The 19243-nt window shown below is 35.3% G+C and overlaps 4 protein-coding genes across 4 annotated transcripts; 2 read left to right on the top strand and 2 right to left on the bottom strand.

The window, feature by feature from the left end:
* Nucleotides 1-4475: 4475 nt before the first annotated feature.
* LOC113709636 (acyl-CoA--sterol O-acyltransferase 1-like) lies at nucleotides 4476-5907 on the top strand. The gene has a single exon (XM_027232432.2). The coding sequence runs from the start codon at nucleotides 4731-4733 to the stop codon at nucleotides 5787-5789; it is 1059 nt and encodes a 352-aa protein (XP_027088233.1). The 5' UTR covers nucleotides 4476-4730; the 3' UTR covers nucleotides 5790-5907.
* Nucleotides 5908-7650: 1743 nt separating this feature from the next.
* LOC113709638 (uncharacterized) lies at nucleotides 7651-8283 on the top strand. Its single transcript, XM_027232434.2, has one exon. It carries the CDS (start codon nucleotides 7795-7797, stop codon nucleotides 8110-8112), a length of 318 nt encoding a protein of 105 aa, XP_027088235.1. The 5' UTR covers nucleotides 7651-7794; the 3' UTR covers nucleotides 8113-8283.
* Nucleotides 8284-8781: 498 nt separating this feature from the next.
* On the bottom strand, nucleotides 8782-10703 carry LOC113709637 (BAG family molecular chaperone regulator 5, mitochondrial). Its single transcript, XM_027232433.2, has 2 exons — nucleotides 10210-10703; nucleotides 8782-9431 (listed from the first exon to the last, which is right to left on the bottom strand). Exons 1-2 carry the CDS (start codon nucleotides 10555-10557, stop codon nucleotides 9087-9089), a joined length of 693 nt encoding a protein of 230 aa, XP_027088234.1. The 5' UTR covers nucleotides 10558-10703; the 3' UTR covers nucleotides 8782-9086.
* Nucleotides 10704-11776: 1073 nt separating this feature from the next.
* Nucleotides 11777-16313, bottom strand: LOC113709635 (fumarylacetoacetase-like). Its single transcript, XM_027232430.2, has 14 exons — nucleotides 15963-16313; nucleotides 15331-15409; nucleotides 15119-15177; nucleotides 14909-15033; nucleotides 14680-14754; nucleotides 14261-14336; nucleotides 13917-14016; nucleotides 13774-13833; nucleotides 13528-13598; nucleotides 13389-13451; nucleotides 13087-13151; nucleotides 12648-12744; nucleotides 12415-12540; nucleotides 11777-12063 (listed from the first exon to the last, which is right to left on the bottom strand). The coding sequence occupies exons 1-14, from the start codon at nucleotides 16164-16166 to the stop codon at nucleotides 12001-12003; spliced, it is 1263 nt and encodes a 420-aa protein (XP_027088231.1). The 5' UTR covers nucleotides 16167-16313; the 3' UTR covers nucleotides 11777-12000.
* Nucleotides 16314-19243: the final 2930 nt, after the last annotated feature.

The following is a 19243-nucleotide window of genomic DNA, read 5'->3' as shown; positions in this document are numbered from 1 at the left end:
GGGTGTTTGGTAAGAGGGTTTGTGAGTCAGGATTTGGAATGACATCCATACTCGTCGTTTGCTTTAGAGGTGTGGGAATGGTCATTTTGGAATGAGATTTCGTGAGTACGTCATTTTCCCATACAAGTAATAAAGATAGTCAGTGTAGTCTTGTTCAAATTTGTATTAGCATAAAACTACTTTGTTGAGATCTCTCGGATATCACCTAGGCCCCCCCCGGCGGCCTAAATAAAGTTTAAAATAAGTAAAAGTCAGACTATGTTAGAGCAGCAACATCCAACAACTAATGCTGCTATTCTTTCCAGCCGACAGCGCAGATTATTTTATTTTCCCCTTCCCTGTTTATTCCAACGATCATAAACGACCGTTAACTACGGGTTTGTTTGGATTGTTTCATATTTCCCCAATTTTATTTGCTTACATCATCTTTACAATTTTCAATACACCTTTTTATCTTCCCAATATCTTTTTATCTCACATACATCACATCACAAAAAGTACTACAGTAAAAATATCTCAAATAATCCCAAATAACTTACCATCCGAACAGACCTACTAACCCGAAAAGCAGCTGCTGAAGTCATTACTCACTCGTACGAACAAATAAATAAAGTGGAAAGTGTTTGATTAACGTCACATCCGATTTTCCTGCAGTAAATAGTTAATTGAGGCCTCCCAAGGCTGCTTCTTTTTATCGCTTATTTTTATACAGAAATGATGATACACCCCTCTTTTGTTCATATATTCTTGATTATTTTTTTTCTCTTTTTCGCTTTTTCTCAATTTACATTGCAACGGTACTACTGACCCAGAATGGTTTCGATCATGCTGGGAAGCAACGCAGGTTTTTTTTTTTTTGGGTGTACTTCTTGTGCGCCCCTGATTAGAAAATTGTCTTTTTTTTTTCCGAGGTAGGGTATTGCTATTACTCGTCAAACTCAAAACTAAATCAACACAGTACATCAAAGCTGAAGTCAATACCGCAACTTACAGATACAACATAATACAGTACGATTCCATTAAACCCTAAACATTGGAATTGAGACATGGGCTGAACACTTGTTAGGAAAATCGTTCGGATCAGTTTGTACAAAATGCATAAAATGTAACTTTATATTCACACGGTGTAACTTACTTTCAATAACGTACAACTATAGAATAAAATTTTGCGAACTCCGCACATGATATAAAAAACGATGTACAAAATGCAATCTGAACATTGAATAAAAGACGTTCCTGGTCATGAACCTTCAAGAACGGTTGCTTCCTACAACCGTTCCTGCCCCTCCTCCTAGTCTTCTCATTATACTTATTTTGACATATCTCTTGGGTGTTTGTAGTTTTCTTGTAGGTTGTTTCTCCGGATATTTTACTTGACCTTATTCAGATAAAACCATGCAATGTTGTATCTTTCAAGTGACTTCTCTGAAAGAACTCGTAAATCTTGAGCATACCAAAGCGCAGCAAAGTAGAAACACACTAAATGATTTATGCTCGAAACACATAAATTAGGGCGGTGAACGAACTGAGTCAAGTCGAATTTTGGCCTAATCGAGTCGAGTTTTGACTTAATTTTATTGAACTCGAACTTGAGCTCAAACTCAACGAATTGGCAATTTAAAGCTCGAGTCGAGCCGAGCTCGAGCTGGAAAAAAATAAAAAATAATTATTTTTTTTTAAAAAAAATAAATAAGATAATATTTTTTTCTTAATAAATAATAAAATATTAAGGATATATATGTAATTTTACTATTAAAATAAAAAATAAAAAATATATATATACTTAAAATAAAATAAAAAAATATATATACTTAAAATAAAAATATAAAAAATAAATATATATATATACTCGAACTCGCGAGCTAAGAAACTTAATATTTTAAGGGATAATTGCAGAAACCTCCCCTGAGATTTCTGACATTTGCATTGACCTCCCCTCTAGGTTTAGAAATTGCATTCACCTCCCCTGAACAGTAACAATTCGTTGCAGAAACCTCCTTGACAGCTTTTGTAGAAGTGAGATAGGAATTTTCTTCCAACTTTGCCCTTACTTGCTTGACAATTATTATTTGCTAGACAATTGCTTAACTAATTAGTTAATAGTTAAACTAATTAACTATTAACTAATTATCTAATTAACTATTAATTAATTAACTAATTATCTAATTAATTAATTAACTAATTAACTAAAGTTGTTGTCTGTCCGAAACTAACAAACTATTTGCATGTTAAACTAATTAACTAATTAACTGCTTAACTAATTAACTAATTAACTAACTAACTAATTAACAAACTATTTGCATGTTAAACTATATGCAGTACGTATTACCTATTTAAAGTATCGGCTTTTTATAGGTATTTTACTTTTAAACATTTAATTTATGATAAAAACATCAATGTTTATAAGTAAAATTCAAAAAGTGTTACAGTAATATTCTTACAAAAAGGGAGGGGCATAGGACCATAAATTAAATGTTTGAAAGTAAGAATATTGATATTATTGTAACACTTTTTGAATTTTACTTACAAACATTGATGTTTTATCATAAATTAATTGTTTGAAAGTAAAATACCCATAAAGAGCCGATACTTTAAATAGACAATGCGTACTGCATATAGTTTAACATGCAAATAGTTTGTTAATTAGTTAGTTAGTTAATTAGTTAATTAGTTTAACATGCAAATAGTTTGTTAGTTTTGGATAGACAACAGTTTTAGTTAATTAGTTAATTAGTTAATTAGTTAATTAGATAAACAGAAATTAGTTAATTAATTAATTATATAATTAGTTAGTTAATTAGTTAAGCAGTTAATTAGTTAATTAGTTTAACATGCAAATAGTTTGTTAGTTTCGGATAGACGGCAACTTTAGTGAATTAGTTAATTAGTTAAGCAGTTAATTAGTTAATTAGTTTAACATGCAAATAGTTTGTTAGTTTCGGATAGACAACAACTTTAGTTAATTAGATAATTAGTTAATTAGTTAATTAGATAAAAAAATTAGTTAATTAGTTAATTAATTAATTAGATAATTAGGTAGTTAATTAGTTAAGCTGTTAATTAGTTTAACATGCAAATAGTTTGTTAGTTTCGGACAGACAATAGCTTTAGTTAATTAGTTAATTAGATAATTAGTTAATTAGTTAATTAGATAAATAGAAATTAGTTAATTAGATAAATAGAAATTAGTTAATTAATCAATTAGATAATTAGTTAATTAGTCAATAGTTAATTAGATAATTAGTTAATAGTTAATTAGTTTAACTATGCAGAAATAGTTTGATTAGTTAATAACTATTAACAATTAGATAATTAGTTAATTAGTTAATAGTTAATTAGATAATTAGTTATTAATTAATTAGATTATTAGTTATTTAGTTAATTAGTTAAACTATTCACAAATAGTTAATTTAGTGTAATTTTTATTAACAAATGTTTTGTTGGGTTTGATGAAAGTACTCATCACATTCATTTGGTAAAATTAAATCATGTCAGGGGTACTTTAGTAAATTGACCCACTTTTACCTATTAAATTGCCTCCAACTTTTGATAGGGGAGGTCAGTGCTATTTCAAAATTGATAGGGGAGGTCAATGCTATTACTATAAAAGTTAGGGGAGGTTTCTGCAATTATCCCATATTTTAAACTCGAGTTGAAACTCAATTTTGACTCGAACCAGTTCGAACTCGACTCGAGCTTGAATCGAGTCGCTCGCAAGCGGTTCGGTTCGTTTGCAGCCTAAGTGCCATAAAGATACTGCCTTTGATGGGAAATGCACTGTTCATTATCTTTTCCATTTTTTGTTCATCATCTCTTCACCACTATTGATTAGTAACAGCTGCCAATTAGTTGCATTATCTCGTATTTTATAAGAACGCATTCCTTTATAATCTTGTGCAGTACTCGAGAAGAAAGTATTGATAAACTACACTACACTGTTCCCGGGCAAAAAGTTCTCAACCTGCAGTTTATTTAATTATTTTAGTGCGCAGCTTTTTTAGTTTTTAAACTCAGGAGACATGGTCTAAAGCAGCAAATACCAGTTCCTCTAGGTCTCCAAATGAGACCGTCGACCGCGAATATAAGAATATTATGAATACCAAATAAATAAATGAATGTACAAAAAATAAAGACCTTTAAGGAATGTACACGACCATAGGAGCAATCTGGTACACCCAGTCCAACAGGACCACCTGGACCAAGAATGATTGGGTATTTTACTCCAACATTTCAAGTCAAATGTTGACTTGCTCAAAAGAAAACAACTATCCCATAATTTTCTTCAGCTAGTGGCTAATACTAGCTAGTAACCTTTATTCTTTTTCTTTTCTTTTTTTGTTTCTTTTTTTAACGAATTGCATCTCAACACCTCCCCCCACTCCGCCAAAAACCAAAAAAAAAAAAAACCAACAAGAAGCTAGCGAACCCCACCTCTCTAGTTAACCACAACAATTATGCACAGAGTTTCGTGTAATCGTGATTATAAGCAAGTTTAGTTAATGCTTATAGCATTTCTTGTAGAATCATGTATACAAATTATTACTCGTTGTAATCGTATTATTATTATCACGTTGATTAAGTAACACGCCCGCCATCCAGACATATTGATCTCATAAATAGTAGTAAGTACTACCAGTACATAGTCCAACCACCCCTTTTTTATCCATTCTTGAACCTTTTACGCCCTGGCTATAGATCTGGGGGAAGTACCTGAAAGCCATCGAAGATCAATGGAAGGGGAGATCAGCAACTTCGTTTTTGTATCAGCAACTATATTGTCATCTCTATGCTACTGTTACACCGTAGACAAAATCTTCCCAAAAGGGATCCTGAGACTGCTTGCCATAATCCCTGTAGCATGTCTCTTCATCTATCTCCCTCTCAATCTAACCACCATCCATCTCGGGGGTACCTCCTCTTTCTTCATAGCATGGCTAGGTAGCTTCAAGCTCCTGTTATTTGCCTTCAACAAAGGCCCTTTGTCCTCCTCCGAATCCATTCCCTTATCTCGTTTCATTCCCTTGGCTTGTTTACCTATCAAGTTTCAACAAGCGCCTTCTCCCCAAGAATCCACCAAGAAAGGCCAAAGATCGCCCCTAAATTATGTCATCAAGATCGTGCTCTTGGTTTTGTGCATTCGAGTATATTCGTACAAAGACTCCATCCAACAAAACATCATATGGTTCTTTTATTGCCTTCACATATATTTCATGCTAGAACTTGTACTTGCCATGGTAGCGGGGCTCGCTAGAGGACTGATTGGAGTCGAACTGGAACCGCACTTTGACGAGCCATACTTGGCTACTTCGCTTCAAGATTTTTGGGGGAGGAGGTGGAATCTGATGGTGTCTAATATTCTCCGTCCCACAGTTTATGAACCGGTTCGCTCGATTTCTTCAAGCTTGATCGGGAAGAAATGGAGAGCTCTTCCGGCGGTGGTGGCAACGTTTTTGGTATCCGGAATAATGCACGAGCTGGTTTTCTATAACATCGGAAGACTGAAGCCCACAGGTGAAGTTACGTGCTTCTTTCTGCTTCATGGGGTGTCTTTGGTTATAGAGATTGCTGCTAAAAGGGCATTAAAGGGAAAGATTTGGATCCCTGGAATTATATCGGGGCCATTAACGCTAGCCTTCGTTATCTACACCAGTTTTTGGCTCTTCTTACCACCATTTTTAAGGGGCAGGGCAGATTGGAAAGGATGTACGGAGTCACTCGCCTTCATTGAGTTTGTAAAGCATCAGCGGCTAATTAGCCCCAACGACCTTACCTGTCCGTTGTTGGGTTAAGAATGGAAGGATGTTGGTTAAGCCTCTCCCCTCCCTCATAGTATTTTCCCCACCTTTCCATTTGTTTCAGCTAATTGGATCATTATGGTATAAACCTATTACTATTTGGTTTTTACGATATTTGTGAATTGGTTTGTTGGGTTGGTATATATTTTGTCTAGCTGACGTGATTGTGGATGCCCAAACAAAACGCAAGAATCATTTGCTCGATGAGAAATTAACACGAGATTCATGCATTTACAACACAAAAAAAAATCGACGAGAATTGAACTACCCGGTTTTCTCGTCAGGGCCTTAGAATTTTTGGACCACCCGTCTCTGGACTAGAATTTTGACAAGGATTGCTGAGTTTGAAAGATTATGCATTACTCGAAGATTCAATTTGTGACTCTTTGATCTTTAATTTTTTTTTATCCTTATAGAAACTACTTTTATTTTAACTTACCTAAAGACATGTTTATGGTTAGTTATCTTAAAAACATGTTTTGTTTTAACTATCTACTTTTCAACATGACTAACCCTAAATATTAGAATCGTCAATACGACAATTATTATGTGAAAGAAATTTTAAAAATTAGAGTTTACTTTAGCAGTGAAAATTTTATATAAAATTTATTTATCATAATATTACGCATTTCTTTATCATACACACATCGACCGTACAAAAAGCACTAATCATAGTAATATATCTCATGGAGTCATGGGTGGCTTTGCTAGAATTAAGAACGTGCTTGGTCATTGCAATAGTGGCTTTTGCCAAATTCTCCCATTAATTCAAAAATAATACTGTGTTTGGACAGGAGATTATTTAAAATAATTACTGTAGTATCATTTTTCTTGTAATATGACGTATGTGAAATAAAACTGTAATTGAGTAGATGAAAATGTATGTTAAAAAGTATGTTTCTGATGCAAGCAAATAATTTCTTTTCATGCGTAGTTGCTTGACAGTTTCTCTCTTTTTGTGTCGAAATGCATGAATCTCGTGTTAATTTCTGGGTTTCTGCATGAATCTCGTCTCGTTGCCCAACAATAATGATAATTTCTGATGCCCCCATTTTCTTCTTTCAAAATGATGATAATTGGAAATTCACTATAAGACTTGAGCAGTCTTAGAGTTGGTTCTAGATTCACTTTTAGAAAAAACTTTTTTTTTTTTTTTGACGAAATGCACATCTTGTTGTTTGGTCACACACTAATTTATTGTTCAAAACAATTGCCACAGATGCTCTAAACAAGGATAGTCCTCTAAACACCATCGTTGGAAATGTAAATTGATACTGGCCAGCGGCCACTTCTAGAGAAAGCTTGCCATAAGCATATAAGAACACAACACCAATTGGTCATCTTCCCATTTTGGGTCAGGTACCGACTACCCAATCAAGATGGTCGCGTCCATAGAAGATCGGCTCGGCTATGTTGGTTGTCAGTTGTCACCAACTATATGGCGTTCTTTACGCGGTGGCGGTGGCACCCTTAGTTTACAATCCATGTGGAGGTGGAAAAGAAGGGACGCGGGGCTGGAGCGGTTGTTCACCATTTGTACATGGTGTAACATCATCTGTACAAGGTGTAACAATAGAACAACAGCGAGTAACAATAGAACAACATTTTTATGGGTCTCACACGACGTGAAAATCGAGTTACAAGACGTGATCTGAGCTGCACAAATTTTTGAAACCTCATCCAGACCGTGAACTGCCTGGGACCGTCCAGGCCCCTCGTCCGAAAAGAAGAGGGGAGACTTGCATGGCAGGACAGACAGGGACTGGGAAAGTAAATGCCATCGAGTGTGACATTTGTCGGCCTAAACGAGGAGATGACATGTTGAGCAATCCAAGAAAAAGGTTAGGTCCGAGGTCAATAAATTCTGCAGTAAATTAGTAATGCTGCATGCAGTGCTATCGCTTCATTAATGTGTTCACATTCTCTGCAGAAGCAGTACAAAAGGCTCAAGCAGCAAAGCAAGGCAAATTTGTTACTCCTACTATAGCAGACGGAAGTCATGAAAGGGAGGATGAGGCTGTCCAGAATCGGAACAAATTCGTGCACGCTGATGCTTCTGCTGATCATACTCTCGGAGTTGGCCTGGCCATCACTAGCCTGCTCTTCTGATACAAGCAATTGTAGTCAGTGCATCGCTAATGGCATGAAGTTCAACTGCCCCGGGTGTGTGCCAATCATGCGTTGCATGGCCAAGTGTTTGTGGGGTGGCACTTCTCGTACCAAATGCATGAAGAAATGTGATTGCAATACTGACTACCCAAAGCTCGCTGATTGCAAAAAATGCTTATCCCGGTGCAAGTGCAGCTGCTCTGCCTAGATGTGTACGGTAGCCATGTTTCAGGAGCACACCTGTGTTCAATTTGATGTATTTCTGCTGTTAAATTTGTGTGGATTCTCGCAACAGTTGTGTGGATGTATTCCTCGTGTGATCATAGGCTTTGTAAGGTATCCTTAGTTTTGTTGCAATTTACATTACTTACTTCACCAATTGCAGAACGGTACTAGGAGTAATGCAAGGAACTACTCCTGGGTAGAGATGCAGCTTAATCTTTTACTGTGACAAAATGCTTCCAAAGTACGATGGTGAAAGAATTGTAAACAACGTGGCCATCATATTGTGCTATTCCTATAAGCAACAGCTAGCTTCCAGAATTTTTTTCCATTACCAAGTGGTTGCTATAAGAGCCTTGGGAGCTTAATAATCCTACCACAAAGCTGTACAAGAATGCTCTTGTATGTCAAAATAATCTTTGGAATACATCATGCTAGAGGACACAGACAACAGTGTGGTATTATTCAATGGATGAAAACACATTTATTGTAGTCAAAATCTTCCTGTCTCATGTTTCAGCTAATATACAATGCCTTGCAAGCTTGCACCAATCAACAAACGTAGCAAAATGACTATGGTGAATATGACAAAGCAAATACGAAGTACCAACAAAATAAAATATAAAAAATACAAGATTTTGCAGGACTATCATGATTCTACGAACTATCAAAACCAGTGAAAACATAAAGCGAACAATTAGTTGTCCAAGTACTTACAAACCCGTCAAGCAGGTAAGGTTCTGCAGTCTCCCATTGGAATCCATGGAGATTTTAGTTCCTAAATGATGCTCTTAGTCAGTAGTTCACTTCTGTGGCTATGTACAATGGTATATATGTGATCATAAGATTGTGGTGTTGAGATAATGATTTACAAATTTTGGTTTACATATAATAAGAAGCACCTAGAGAGTGAGATTCCAGTTGAAGAAAAAGGGTAGAAAACTTCTATATGAGCAAAGATCATTGATCACGAAGAAATCTCTGTAGGCAATTAAACCCCAGATACTCGGCACAAAACCTCTCCATCTCATGCCCGCCACCTCTCTCTCGGCAAGCCTCTTTTTCTATCCTAGAAATTACATCATCCCAGTCCCTTAGAAAGACATCCCAATTCTCAACTCTAGTGTCACAAACAGCATCCAGAATCTCTTGCAAACCCACAATCCTACGGCTCAAGTGCCTCCTAAGCGCCCTCACATTTGGTTCAGTCCCAGGCACCGAGTCCAGCCTCAACAACAAGCCCATTAGTGCTTCATTGATCTTAATCCTTTCACGCTCGCTGGTCCTTACAGCATCAACAGTTTCCTGCCATCGGACAGACAGATAAAAGGAGAATATAAGAAGATGGAAGCCAGAAAGAAATTGGAATATCATGGTCACAGCATATAACCATAAACAAGAGAAAGTTTAAAAGGTAATGTAAACCAGGAAAGGAGAAGGCTAAATCATGGCATCAGGTCAGGTGTATGGAAAGTGGATTATCAAGTGATAGCATAACCTTTTGCCACACTCCTCTCAAGTCCAAGTTAAACAATTATTCCTCAACGTCTCAACAGACATCAGGAAGAAGAACTTCAAGAGCAGAACCGCAAGATCAACTCTAGTTATTTCTTCACTTCACAGCAAAACTCTCTTGCTCTGCATTTTATTTAGTTGAAGCCCAAAATGTCCCAATGCGGCAAGCAACACTTGCCAAATCTTGGAAAGGCTTTGTGTGGGATTATTGACATCTTCCGCTCAGGGAAAGACAGCTCAAGAGTTTTTCATAATTAATTTCAACATAGTCCAATGTAGAAGTTATCCCAACGTAGCAAGATCAAGGAAAAACACACTGAAGTCTCAAACCTTCAAGATCACGTAGGCCAAAAAAATTCAGTTAAAACATGTCCTAAATTGAGAATCCACACCGTGGCACCCAGCAACCAATAAAAGAGTTCGTCCAACAGCAAACGGATCACAATAGAATTCCAAATCAAATAGTAGGAGTACTTAATTAAAGAAATATAAGAGACCAGAAATCTTGAAAAGAACTACCGTAATTGAAAAAGAAATGAACCATCTTAACAAATTAGCCAATAGATACCTGGCATTGGATATGTCTTTCCCAGTAATTAGCTTCTGAATTAACTGCAGACAATTTCTTGACAAGACTGCGGACCAAGTAAGCCCGGTAAGCTGATTGTATCTTAAGAGCAGCAGCATTTGCAGCAGGAGAGGATTCTTGGTGATGAACTGAAATTGGAACAGGTGTAGTAGAGGGTTGTTCTTGTTCACCAGAGTTGGGGAATTCTGAAGTTTTGAATTGTAGGTGTGGGGTGGGATGTTCATCCTGGAAAGTACTAGCAGTATACGTGATTGTGCTAGCGCTACTAGTGGAAATTGAAGAAGAAAAGAACCCGCCTCTGCTTCTTCTAGATGACGACGACTTCATACTGGTTTGGACAAAAAAAAAAAGTGTGCTAATGGTGATGGGGAGACTTCGAAAGAAGGCTGAAGAGTAGGGTGAGAGCGAGGAGAAGAGGAAAGAGAAGACGAAGTCCGAGTAAAACGAAAGGGACGTCGGGTTCTTGAATGATGGTGGCGCGTATTACGCGATAGGCTTCCGTCCTGTCGTAAAGACTTCCGCCCGTTAATTGCTAGGCCCCACCGCTTGTGATGATTTCAATCACTACTTTTGGCATTACTTTCTTTTAAATTCTGAATTAGTATTATTTATTGTTAGTGCGCTCTGTATAATTAGGTCTATTAGTGATGGGAAAAAGCCCAAAACAATTTTATACCCTGATGAATGTTTAAGTTGTTTGGTAATTCAACTCAATCTTTAAATTTAATAGATTTAAAATGTAATGTATTTAATATGTTTGATAATAAAAAATAAAATATTTTAATTAATTAAGTGTCTCAAGAAAAAACTTACTCAAAAAAATAAATGATAAATGATTCTCTTATCAATTAATACAAAATAAATTCAAATATTTAAGATTTCAATACTTAACAGTTCAGTAATTGAATAGATTAACATTTCGTATCTCAGCTTTATGAAATGCACTTGAGTGACCTTAGTTTGAAAAAAAAAGAAAAGAAAAGGGAGTTGATCCTTTAGGCTTTAAGAGCTTCTTGGAGTATGGTTCACAAAATGATACAACTCCAATTGATACAAACCAAATTTGTGACTTGATGAGTTTGTTTGCTTCGCATCATGGACACTTGGATGGTTTGATATCCACTTCCCGGTCATTCGCAAGAGTTACTAGAAGCTAGAACCTTTTGTCTAACTTATGATGTCCTCCGACACGATTTTTTTTCTTATTTTTTAAAATACATTTTTTAAAAACTGTAATCTACTATCTGAATGAATGAAAATTTTGTTTGACCCTCGACCAAAAAAAAAAAAAAAGGAAAAAAAACCTTCTGCATTTTAACAACTGCTCAGACTCTAAGAATCCTCTTTAAGACTTTTTAACCGATGGACCAATTTCTTTAAACGGCCCTAAAACGAACCAAAAGCAAACAATCACATAAAATTAGGTACTTTATTAGCAATCATAGGCTCTGTTTGAATTGTAAATTATTTGAAATATTTTTACTGTAACACTTTTTGTGATGTGATGTATGTGAAATAAAAAGATAATTGAGAAGATAAAAAGGTGTGTTGAAAATTGTAATGATGATGTAAGTAAATAAATTTTGACAAATAATCCTCGATCCAAACAAACCCGAAATTTTAGTTTGTCCGCGGCACATAAAATTAAGAGTGAATAATTTTACAGCTAAACGACCGCCTCATCCATCCTCCCACGAAGCATGCAAAAGCAGGGAGGTCAAAGAATGCTGAGAGTTCTTTAAATCTGTGCAAGTATGGATGTGGATGCGGTCAAGTCGATGCCGGAAGAATCTTTCCAGAGCACGTCCCGAAACCAACATTATATCCGTCACCCTACAAAAAAATCAAAATCTCATATGTCCAAGTTCTATGAATTTCATCATCACAGTTTACAAGGTCAAAGTTGATGGCGATATGATTAAATGCTTCAATAACTGGACCATGAACCATCTGCTTAAAATAATGAGTTACGCCAAAGGTCAAAATATACTGTTGTATGTGCGTGCGGGTAGCATGCAGATGATGTATGAGTTGATGAAAGGGCAGACAAGGTGGTGATTACTCAATATACTGAGCTAAGATGCTCTTAAGAACAACGATTGTCGGCCTCAAGGATGGAATCATTTAGAGAATGCTAGGAAAGTATAAAACATAGGAGTAGAATAATCGACATTATGAATGAACCTTGCAAAAACCAGTAAAAACCACTTCATCTCCATCTTCTAGAAATCTACGGGTTGTTGCGCCTAAAGACACTGGATTTTGCCCATTCCAGGTTAATTCCAGCAAGCATCCGAAAGATTCTGGTTCCTGTAGAGAAATTAATGGTCATATGAATGCAGTTTAGGCGAAAGGTACTAGCAGCTGTTCTCCAAGATTAAAAGAAGAAGTTCAGACTGCAGAGCTCTAAATCTTACTGGTCCGCTAATTGTGCCAGTTCCAAGGAGATCACCAGACCTTAGATTGCAACCATTTATAGTATGGTGTGCAAGTTGTTGGGTAATTGTCCAGTATCTGTGTGCAAATAGATTTTCAACAGTCATTAAGACTTTCAAAATCAATATACCTTTACCGAAATAAAGACAAGATTTCACAGCTGACCAACATGCTTATAATTATGAACATGCATCTCTCATTGGCAGGAAAAGTCATTTCTCTTTTCCAGTTTTGTGTCGGAATTGGGACTTCTTTCTATTTAAAGTTAAGATAATCAACAAATTCAAACATAATGCTCGAAAAAGCATCTGAATGATATTCAATGAGAAGTTCATCCACAGCGATGTAAGACACCCGCATTCATAGTGAATGATTGACTGATGAGCAACTAAATAATTTATAGAATATAAGACTACTTACAAGTGCTTGAAATTACTCCTTGTGATGACAAAGGAATCTTCTTGTCCAGCAGGTTTAATGAGTACCTTGCATTGTGACAAGAATGAAAAGCATCAATTTAGCAGATGAAGCAACTCTTATATCCTCTTCTGTAATTCTGTTCTCGAGTTTTTCCTTTTCTCTGTGTTTCTTTCATGCAGGAGCATATATAGGAGATCCAGAATTACATATCCCCTCCTCCCCCGCCCCCCCCCCCCCCTAAAAACCAAAAAAAAAAAAAAATTCCCAATATCAAAAAGACGTCTCTTTTAAAACAAATATACCTCCAAAGAAATGTCATAATTTTTGGAGGTCTTCTCAGCAAGATATGGCAAAGGAGGAGGATTCTGCAAACAAAGCCGTATTAGTGCTTATACATTGATGAATGCCCAGTGCTCCAAACTGACAGAGAATATAAAGTACCTGTATCGGAGCATCACAAGAAAAGGGTTCTAGAGCATCCAAGGTCACAATCCAAGGGGATACTGTCGTACCTAGAAAACATACACGGCCAAAAGAAAACCATCAGAGCATTAAGCAATGTGCAATGTTCCATGGGACAGGAGAAATAATGCAATCATAAAGAAGCAGAATTTCAATTTTAAGCAAGTTCTAGCATGTCTAAGCAGAGTTTTATGTGATAAAAGCAAAATGAAGAAGGTAGCTCACCAAAACTTTTTCCAAGAAAAGGACCAAGAGGAACATATTCCCATGCCTGAATATCTCTTGCTGTTGATATAGCTTGTGTTAATTGGGTATAAACAAACAATTAAAGAAGTTTAGCCTTAAATGAAGCTAAGCATTCACCATACCACTCCAATCATTCATCAAAACAAGTCCAAAGATATGACCAGCAGCATCATTAACATCGATAGGTTTTCCTAATTCATTCCCGGGGCCAACTACAGCAGCCTTTATCATACAAAGAACAAGAACAAGGTAAGAGAAATTAGTTATATTGGTATCCCACAAGGAGGCAAGAAAAATTGAGATTATGGAAGAGTTAAAACAAGCAAACTGTTTTACGATCTTCCGTCATAAATATTAGATGCACATCCACATAAGAGGAAGTAGCTTCTAGTATGCAACCTAAAATTGATGCAAATGAAAGAGAAAAGCCATATCCTGTCCAAAAGTATGTCCCACAAAAGCTTACCATTTCCAGCTCAAAGTCCAACCTTCGCGAGGGTCCAAAATACGGTGGTGAATTGCCAGTAGGATGAGCTTGTCCTCTGAATGCAATATGAATCATCATACAAGAGTATAGAGATAAGTTTAAACTCAAAAGAAAAACGAAACAATTTCCATGTAATAATGTTCACATGTTTGAAAGTAGTTATTTCAGAATTACATGGCTCAATGTGCACATCAATGCAGAGAAGAATATGAAACAAATTATACTTCACAAATTGGCAGATCAAGACAAGGACAATACTCAGATCTAATTGATTCTAATCAACAAGAAATTTGTTTGTGCAGCGCATACTCTGAGATTATAAAATATATCACAAGGCAATCCAGATTTCGTGAACTTAATTACTTTAAGGGGCAAAGAAGGATCAATCATATCGTTACCTTGGCCTAATAATATCTGTGCCGGAGATGACGATGGAAGATGCTCTGCCATGATATGCAATTGGAAGTTGGAACCTGGAGACCATGAAAAATGATAAATAAAACTGTAAGCAATATTTCAAGAAGAATAATAGTCCAATTCCTTTCTCTTCCGCATTTTGTTTATCTTTTTTGTTTTTGGCTCAAGCTTTTTAGTAAAAACCACAAAAAACTTCAAATTTCATTATACCAGTTGGGATTGATTGCGTTCTCTGGGCCCCTAAATATAGTCCCACAATTTTTAGCATGATGCATGGACGAGAAAAAGTCTGAATAGTCTCCAACTGCAATGGGAAGAAGCATCTGTGCCTTGTCCTGCAGCATCAACAAGCAAAATATCAATTATAGCAACAGTGAAGTGAACCCTGTTTAGCCATTCAGAAGTGGATGCATATCCTACCATTGGCACCAGAGCCTTCGACCTCAGACTAGCACTGTCACGCAAGGTCGGTTCAGTAGCTGCAATAAGAAACAACTGACTCTTAAAATCTCATTACAAACAAATAACTCTACTGAACGCCAAAAGTGCTTGGCATATTTGCCCCAACAAATCAATAGCGAAAAAAATAAAACATCAACTTAAAAAAACTAAAAATAAAAAAAGAGGTACACCTGACAATAGCTTCTGGAGCGAAGCACGAGCTTCTTTCCATGCAGGTCGCCCCAACTCCAGAAATTTATTCAGATTAGGCTGTTAGACAAAGAGAATCGAATATCACCCTTCTAGTAGCTAGCTATGAACAAGATCACATTCCCAAGAGAATATGAGAAACCTCAATTACACTTGGCACAACATTACTCAGAACGCAACTTAAGCGCATGATAATTCAAAAGTGCTTTCTCGGCCCCTACAATCACCAGTCACAATTGCAACCCCGGAACATCACTTACACGGTCATTGTACACACTCAAGCAACCATTGTATAACTTCATTTATATGAATGCAACAGAATCACAAGTGATCAAAAGCTTATGAGTTCCAAATGGCCCACTCCCCATGTGATGCGTGACCAATTACTTCGCCAAAAAAAAAGGTCGCTAAAATTCAAGCAATCTTTCTTCCCAGAAGTATAATTCGCAAGCAAAATATAAATTTCAACGACAACATCCCAATAATATATTTTTATTACAGTCATCTTTATCCAAGATTACATTTTTTTTAGCCAACAGTAATAAAAGAGAAAAAGAATCATCAGAGTTTAGTCGTGGGATTTGAGCAAAAAAGTAGAAAATAAAAGTTGGACCTGGTTGAAGCAATCGGAGTTTTTGAGGATGGGTCCGTCAAAAAGGCCGGCAGAAGCGATCACGGAAAGGTCTAAGACGTGGTTGCCAACAGCAACGGCCGGTCGGGGCGGGGAATTGGGTTCAGGCTTGAAAACGCCATAAGGAAGGTTCTCCAGTGGGAAGTGAGAGTCCGCTGGGACTTCCACGAATGACTTCAACCCCATTAGAAAATCTGAGCGACGTCGTCTTGTGTAGCTTAGTAGAATTGCACCGGCCAAGCTTGTAGAGACTATAGACTGAAGAAGAGTGGAAAGAAACTGCAAGGGAACTCTGAAGACGGATAGATGTTACTAGTACCCTCCTATTTGTAGCCAGCCAACCTTAACAGAGGAAGGCTGGTAGTAGGAGTAAACTTTGTCGATATATATATATGGGATAATTGCAGAAACCTCCCCTAACTTTTATAGTAATAGCATTGACCTCCCCTATCAATTTTGAAATAGCACTGACCTCCCCTATCAAAAGTTGGAGGCAATTTAATAGGTAAAAGTGGGTCAATTTACTAAAGTACCCCTGACATGATTTAATTTTACCAAATGAATGTGATGAGTACTTTCATCAAACCCAACAAAACATTTGTTAATAAAAATTACACTAAATTAACTATTTGTGAATAGTTTAACTAATTAACTAATTAACTAAATAACTAATAATCTAATTAATTAATAACTAATTATCTAATTAACTATTAACTAATTAACTAATTATCTAATTGTTAATAGTTATTAACTAATCAAACTATTTCTGCATAGTTAAACTAATTAACTATTAACTAATTATCTAATTAACTATTGACTAATTAACTAATTATCTAATTGATTAATTAACTAATTTCTATTTATCTAATTAACTAATTTCTATTTATCTAATTAACTAATTAACTAATTATCTAATTAACTAATTAACTAAAGCTATTGTCTGTCCGAAACTAACAAACTATTTGCATGTTAAACTAATTAACAGCTTAACTAATTAACTACCTAATTATCTAATTAATTAATTAACTAATTAACTAATTTTTTTTATCTAATTAACTAATTAACTAATTATCTAATTAACTAAAATTGTTGTCTATCCGAAACTAACAAACTATTTGCATGTTAAACTAATTAACTAATTAACTGCTTAACTAATTAACTAATTCACTAAAGTTGCCGTCTATCCGAAACTAACAAACTATTTGCATGTTAAACTAATTAACTAATTAACTGCTTAACTAATTAACTAACTAATTATATAATTAATTAATTAACTAATTTCTGTTTATCTAATTAACTAATTAACTAATTAACTAAAACTGTTGTCTATCCAAAACTAACAAACTATTTGCATGTTAAACTAATTAACTAATTAACTAACTAACTAATTAACAAACTATTTGCATGTTAAACTATATGCAGTACGCATTGTCTATTTAAAGTATCGGCTCTTTATGGGTATTTTACTTTCAAACAATTAATTTATGATAAAACATCAATGTTTGTAAGTAAAATTCAAAAAGTGTTACAATAATATCAATATTCTTACTTTCAAACATTTAATTTATGGTCCTATGCCCCTCCCTTTTTGTAAGAATATTACTGTAACACTTTTTGAATTTTACTTATAAACATTGATGTTTTTATCATAAATTAAATGTTTAAAAGTAAAATACCTATAAAAAGCCGATACTTTAAATAGGTAATACGTACTGCATATAGTTTAACATGCAAATAGTTTGTTAATTAGTTAGTTAGTTAATTAGTTAATTAGTTAAGCAGTTAATTAGTTAATTAGTTTAACATGCAAATAGTTTGTTAGTTTCGGACAGACAACAACTTTAGTTAATTAGTTAATTAATTAATTAGATAATTAGTTAATTAATTAATAGTTAATTAGATAATTAGTTAATAGTTAATTAGTTTAACTATTAACTAATTAGTTAAGCAATTGTCTAGCAAATAATAATTGTCAAGCAAGTAAGGGCAAAATTGGAAGAAAATTCCTATCTCACTTCTACAAAAGCTGTCAAGGAGGTTTCTGCAACGAATTGTTACTGTTCAGGGGAGGTGAATGCAATTTCTAAACCTAGAGGGGAGGTCAATGCAAATGTCAGAAATCTCAGGGGAGGTTTCTGCAATTATCCCATATATATATATATAATTTTTTTTTCTTCTTCTTTATTGAGAAACCAGCGAAATATTGTGAGATAAAATCCTGAAATCCTTTAGTATTGGTAACTAGTTTTCTTGCTGCTGGCCCACGTACAGGACAACTAAGTCGTGGGAGTTTTTGTAGGAAAATTCTTGTGCTAATTACTACGTTCTCTAAAGCATAACAACAAAAAAGACATGGTGTAATGCTTCCATCAAAGCCCTACAGTTAAGCAGAAGCATCCCTTTTGCACCTCTCGCCGGACGAGGCTTGGACAAAAATATCTCAAATAAAAAAAAAGAAAAAGAAAAATAGCATGAGAATCTGTTTCCAGAATAAGATACTGCAAATGGTAAGCAACGCAACGACAAGTTCTAAGCTCTCATTGACTGAGTTGTTAGGGAACATTTTAGGTCGCTGTCTTAATTTTGATATGATTCACTGGTAGAATTCAAAAGGCAGATGACAATAAGAGGTGATCTAATTAAGAATAAGGATGATGAAGATCCGTAGCAATCATTCTGACTCCTTCAGGATGGTCTTTGTTAACAACTTCTCTTTGGCTACTTACTATGTGAGCAACTTCCTTTTGGCTACTTGCGAATCTTTTTTCTGTAGGAACGAGTTTGGCTGAATTTGACTTTAGTCATCACCACGGATTAGGGTATGTTTTCAGAACTACAGGTATTTTGTAAGAAAAAGATTAGGCATTGATCATTACTATAGACAAAGGTTTGCCTTCAATACATGTCTTTGGTAGAAAAAGTTTTTGATCACCACCACGAGACCATACCCTAAAATCATATATCTTTGATAAGAAAAAGTTTGAGTGAGTTTAATTGATTATCACTATGAGTCAAAATATTGTCTCGAAATTATAAATCGCTCATAGGATTCTTATATATTAATCATCAAAACAATCCCATATATTAGGAATTTGAACACACAACTTTTTATGAGATAATCGTCGGCTCTAATCCATTTCAATCAACTTATGTTAGATGTGGCTACACGCTATCACGTCGTGTCACGAGTTTCATCAATCTCCACAAGCAGCAAGGTTGGTGTACCTTTCACTCTTTCAGTAAGCTCAGCTCGGAGAAATTTT

Source organism: Coffea arabica, chromosome 9e (assembly GCF_036785885.1).
Source record: "Coffea arabica cultivar ET-39 chromosome 9e, Coffea Arabica ET-39 HiFi, whole genome shotgun sequence".
NCBI lineage: Eukaryota > Viridiplantae > Streptophyta > Magnoliopsida > Gentianales > Rubiaceae > Coffea > Coffea arabica.
This window is presented reverse-complemented; position numbering and strand designations above follow the sequence as displayed.